This window comes from Aedes aegypti, chromosome 3 (genome assembly GCF_002204515.2).
Source record: "Aedes aegypti strain LVP_AGWG chromosome 3, AaegL5.0 Primary Assembly, whole genome shotgun sequence".
Classification (NCBI taxonomy): domain Eukaryota; kingdom Metazoa; phylum Arthropoda; class Insecta; order Diptera; family Culicidae; genus Aedes; species Aedes aegypti.
Genome location: NC_035109.1, coordinates 114,333,301 through 114,338,649, shown reverse-complemented (window position 1 = coordinate 114,338,649; position 5,349 = coordinate 114,333,301). Strand labels below are relative to the sequence as shown.

The following is a 5,349-nucleotide window of genomic DNA, read 5'->3' as shown; positions in this document are numbered from 1 at the left end:
CAATAATTATAAATAAATGTTGGTCTTGATTTCTACCGGATACATAATATGCTACTCCCAAGCTACATCTGTTGGTTTCCTGTACAATTTTGATTATTCCGGTCAACCATGGAGTAGCAACTACAAATTGTATCATCATCAATGCTTATGGTATGCTTATGTAATGAACTCATTGAACTATGTTTGAAATCCAGATCTAGAATGTTCACAAACTACTTCAAACAGCTGATTCAACAGAAGGTTTCGTTTGCCATCAAGGCCTAATATACTGAACGACCGATTCAAGGAAAATATAACATCAAATGAAAACCACAAACAAATCAACAGTAGAAAGCACAAACAAGCGAAGTAATGTGTCACTTGCAATCCATGCACTGCCTTGCTGTGTTGAAGCATATCATTCGCAGGTCTTATTGTCGAACAAGCAAAGGAAGAAGACGTTATCCAAATGAATCCGCTCCAAATCTTGCACCTAGCATTCCGCAATCACTTACTTTTTAACCATTGACAGCTCAATCACACGGCAGAATGTGCTCCTCATTGCGTGCACTTTCAACCGTTTCTCTAGTTATTCTACTAGCTTCGACCTGTAGTGGCACCTGTAACGAAACGGAATCGTCACCTTCAACCTGTGACGTACATTCACGTGAAAAACGGTTTCTTACCTACGTCGTCAATGGAGGAGTGGCCAAAATAGTTCTCGGAGGAGTCTTTCCGGTGTATTTCCACCACAAGCTGAAGAGAAGTTTGAACGCGGCCGTGAACGTTCAGGCAAACTATCGAATCCCAGCGGACATAATCTGGCCTGTTCCGGAGGACATTTTCCGGCAACGCGTGAATAATGATTTTATTGACAACAGCAGATCGCAATTGTATCGACTGTTGGAGCGGATGATCGATACCTGGGGAAGAAATGGCCGGACTTGTTTGCTAAGAACGATTTGTGAATTGGCGGAGACGCCTCTGTCGCATAATGGGATGTTTGGTGAGATATTGGATGTCATATTCACGTGAGTAGTGTTGCGTTCGAAAAGTGAAGCAAATATGTAGGTGATCATTTGTAATTCTTCATTTTAGACCAAGCGACTCCGATGTTATAGACAAGGAATACCGAATGGCACGGAAGTATGGAACCCATGGAGTGAGCTGTTCGGGAGTTTTCAAGGAATGCCCTAACGGTCACGGTCTTCTTGACGCGATCAGTACAGTTCTAACATCTAAGGTTATGTTTAATTGACATCGTCTTATTGATCCATAATGCTGAACAGCACATTTGGATTTCGGCTAAGCTGTGTAATACTTTGGGGCCACTCTACCGTATGCCTATCTAAATATAAATTTAATCCATGTTGATTTTGATTGATTAATTTATTACTAACAAAAACTCCTATGGATTGCTTCATAAACAAGTTAGAAACACATTGCATTGAATTAATCTTAAAAAGATCTTATATAAAGATTCGAAGTTCTGTGTATTTCTCGACCATTTTCGATTTGTAGTAATTTTTGCACATGTTTTTGGTATGGTGCAATAAGTATTTCCCAAAAAAGAATTCTAACTCCGAAACTGTTGATTTCAGAGAAAATGTTTTGTGAAGAAATTGTAGGAATCGATCAGATAAAAAAAATCGACAAGATAAAAAAAAAACGCTGAAAAAACATTTCATTTATTTTTATGAAAAATTAAAACATAAAACCTAAATTTTAAGTTGCACAAAGATCCCAATTATAATATTCTTTCAATTTTCACTATAGAATCTTGAAGGTAAACAGATGTTTGGGACAAAGTTTCATGATGAAGAATTTTGAAATAAAAAAGTTTTTCCAAGGACAACTTTTGGAAAATTACAATAATGATCTTGCAACGATTCTAAACCAAAATTATTATTTTGATAACTTCTCTAGAAGTAGTCATTTTCGAATTATATCAAGTATGTTGCAAAAATATTATTTAAAAATTAAAATAGGCCATATTTATTCATTATCCATCAATAATAAAACGTTTTCGAGAGTAAAGACCATATTTCTTTCCTCTTACTTATTTTCCTTGATGAAGAATCGCGAATAACCTATGAAAATGGCCTATTTTAATATTAAATTTATATATTTTGCATTAAACTTTAGACCATTCGGAAATGGTAACTTCTAGAGAAGTGATCTAGATAATCATCATGGTTCAGATGGTTCATTCTGGATGGAATTCGTCATGTCTCATCCAGGGATGGAATCCTGAGAAAATTGAGAGAATCTTTCACTTATCGCTCTCTGTAACTATTGTAATATGTAGCACATAATGAGAAACTGTTTATCGTATACTGCTACAACTTTGATCAGATTGGGAGTGTTGGGGCGAACGGAGCAGAGCTAGGAGCACGGACTTATACCGAATGACTCCTCGCTTTACCAATGGGCTCTATCCATGTCAGTTTATATAAAAATGTCTTTGAGACTTCCGCCACCATTGTATGTACCGGTACCTTTTAATAAAGTAGTTCGTCTAGTTTTAATCATTGAATCGGAGTACGTATTATTCGGGTTATAGTTATCACGGCCGCCTGTAGACGCGTATTCATCAGGGGGGGGATAGAAGTGCATGATAAAACCCCTCTAAACAAGCTCTAAACCCCATCACCATTGCTATCGGACATTCGGGGATTGTTTATCATGCCAGTAAAATAGAACACCTACCCCCAATGCTAAACAAGCGAGAAAATTGGATTTTATCATCGCTTCCTTTTTGGGGCTCTTGCTAGATGTTCTTATTTATCAAACATGTTACAATTTGCGATACATTGCCGATCATGGACCGCAACAGATGCGATGGTTTTCTTTGCTTGCTTCGATCGTGCTTCAAAATCAAATGAGAGTGAATTCTGCAATGCCTGGTCTTATCAGATTTGAACACACCACACAAAAAGAAAAGTAATAAATGAGAAGAATTGTACAAAGATGTTTGAAAAGTTTCCAGAATATTATGCTTACATATTCTCAAACATGCTTCCAATTTTATGGCGATATAAGTTTAATCAATAACAAGAATTGAACATAACTTTTTTTTTAATACACAATATTTCGAACTGAAAATCGTTCGGAACATACTTTATGAATGATGATTGACAATAACGTGATTTTAAGCGTAAACATGGTAGGGTTTCAAATATCGATAATATTGTTTTTATCATTTTCCTATACAAGATGAGGTTTGGAAGCATACCCTCAAATTTCATCATATAGTCGTGGAGTTCAAACTCTGCAAGACGAGAGCTTTTCAAACAATGGAGTGAGATTCTTCTCAGCTCTTCAAAAAATTATATTAAACCCCACAATTTATCATATTAACTCTCAAACCCCCAACGTCTGGCTTTTCATTAAAAATGAACTTAAAAAAATCATAACTTGGTCAATTACAGACCGACTTTGGATCTTTTGGTCCCAAACAGACCGCATACTCTTCAAGATTTATTATGTTCCAGGGGAAATGGCATAGGCTACTTGGTCCCGGTTTTATTCCGCATTCAAATAGATTATACCCGTTCCGAAAGTGATGGTTTACGTAGATTTTTCAAGATTAGCGATAAGAAAATTAATCATTCTGTACATTCTATAAGTAAAAAGCTGCCAAAAGGTCGAATGCCATTGTTTCTCATTGATTCTGGCCATGTCGGATATCCGGTCACCTGGCACCGGCTCCGGAAAGTGCCCAAAGAGGACATTAACTGAAACTTAAAGAATAATACCATGCGACGGCTCAAAAATCATGTTTTTTTTATCCTGAACATCAGCGATATAATGCCAAGGACCAATATGAGGTTCTGGTCACATCAGGATACCCCGGAACCGGTTCCGTCAGGGCCTCAGTGGGATACTTTTGTAATCCTACTCACTCATATCGTGCGACTTCTCATAATTCATGTTTTTTTATCCTGAATATCATAGATATGATGCCAATGACCAAAATAAAGTTCTGGTCAAAAACTTAAAACTTGAAAACTGAGAAAACCGAATTCGAATAAGTCGAGTCTAGTACACGACATTGAAGGCGGCCTTACAGTTGAGGTCGAAATACGCGTATGTGTCAAAGGATACAAACTCTAGTGGAATTAAGTGGTTTAGTAGTATAGTATTAAATTCGTTTTTTCATCTACTTATATGTATTCCACTAAGCAGCTCGAAGATTTATTATTATTCTGGTTATTTTTTCAGCGATTTCTTCAAAGATTTTACCGGGAAGTCCTCCAGGTAAGCTATCCAGGAATAACTTCTCGAATTCCTTATAAAGGGGTTTACTTCAGGAAATCTCCCATAGATATCACCAGGAAAATCGCTACATGAATTACGGCAAGGATTTTTCCAGATAATTCTTCAGGAATTCGTACTGGGTTCCAAAAAAATCTTACAGGGATTTCTCCAAGAGTTATTCTATGAATTTCTCTAGAGAATCTCCCATGAATCATCAATCAGAAATTATCCTAAGAATTCCTCTAGGGATTAAATTAGGGCAAACTCTACATGGATCAGTAAAATCTCTTTATAAAATACATTTGAAAAATCTTTTCAAGGATTCCTTCAAAGATTTCTCCTGGGATTTCTCCAAAAATTTTTCAATGGATTCCTCCAAAGATTTCTTCAGAAAAAATCTTAACAGAGGTGAGATCTCTGCTGCAAAATCTCTACGGTGATTCTTCCTGAGATATCTCCGAAGAATTTCCAGGGGTTTCACCAAGGATTAAGCCAGAGAGCCTCCAGTGCTTCAATAATTAACTTAGAAATTCCTCCAGATTCATTTATTCCTTTAGCAAATTAATCAGATATTCCTTCAGGGATTCCTGCAGGAGTTTATTCAGACATTTTCTCTGGAATCCCTGCATAGGCTCCTGAAGGAATTTATCCAGGGATTCAACCAAGGATTCCTCTAGGGATTACTCTAGTTTTTTTTTCTACGAATCTGTCGAGGAATTCTCCAAACATTTCTTTAAAAACGGAGTTCCGGGAGAAATTTCGTAGAAGAAACCCTGAAAAAAAAACTTGAGGTATTTTCTGACGAAATCTGCAAAGGAATTTATAGAAGAATCCTTGGAGGAATTTTTGGGGGTGTGGAATTAATTGCTGGAGATATTTCAGGGAGGAAACTCTTAGAGTTATTTATGATTAAATCGCTGAAGGAACTGAAGGAGAATCTATGCAGGAATTTCTAGATAATTTCTTGTAGAAATCTCTGGAGGATTTTTCGAAAGTCTAGAACGAATCTCTGCAGAAATTTCATTTCATTGCAAATTGGGCATATTTTAGGGAAAAAAGTTTTTCTAACATCGAATTTTTTAAGTCCCAAATTTTTTTTTTTTACTTTTT

At 36.4% G+C, this 5,349-nt stretch overlaps 1 protein-coding gene across 1 annotated transcript; it reads left to right on the top strand.

Annotated features, from left to right (window-relative positions):
• The first annotated feature begins 433 nt into the window (after positions 1 to 433).
• Positions 434 to 1,353, top strand: LOC5567032. The gene is made up of 2 exons (XM_001651380.2): positions 434 to 1,010; positions 1,078 to 1,353. Exons 1-2 carry the CDS (start codon positions 529 to 531, stop codon positions 1,235 to 1,237), a joined length of 642 nt encoding a protein of 213 aa, XP_001651430.1. The 5' UTR covers positions 434 to 528; the 3' UTR covers positions 1,238 to 1,353.
• Positions 1,354 to 5,349: the final 3,996 nt, after the last annotated feature.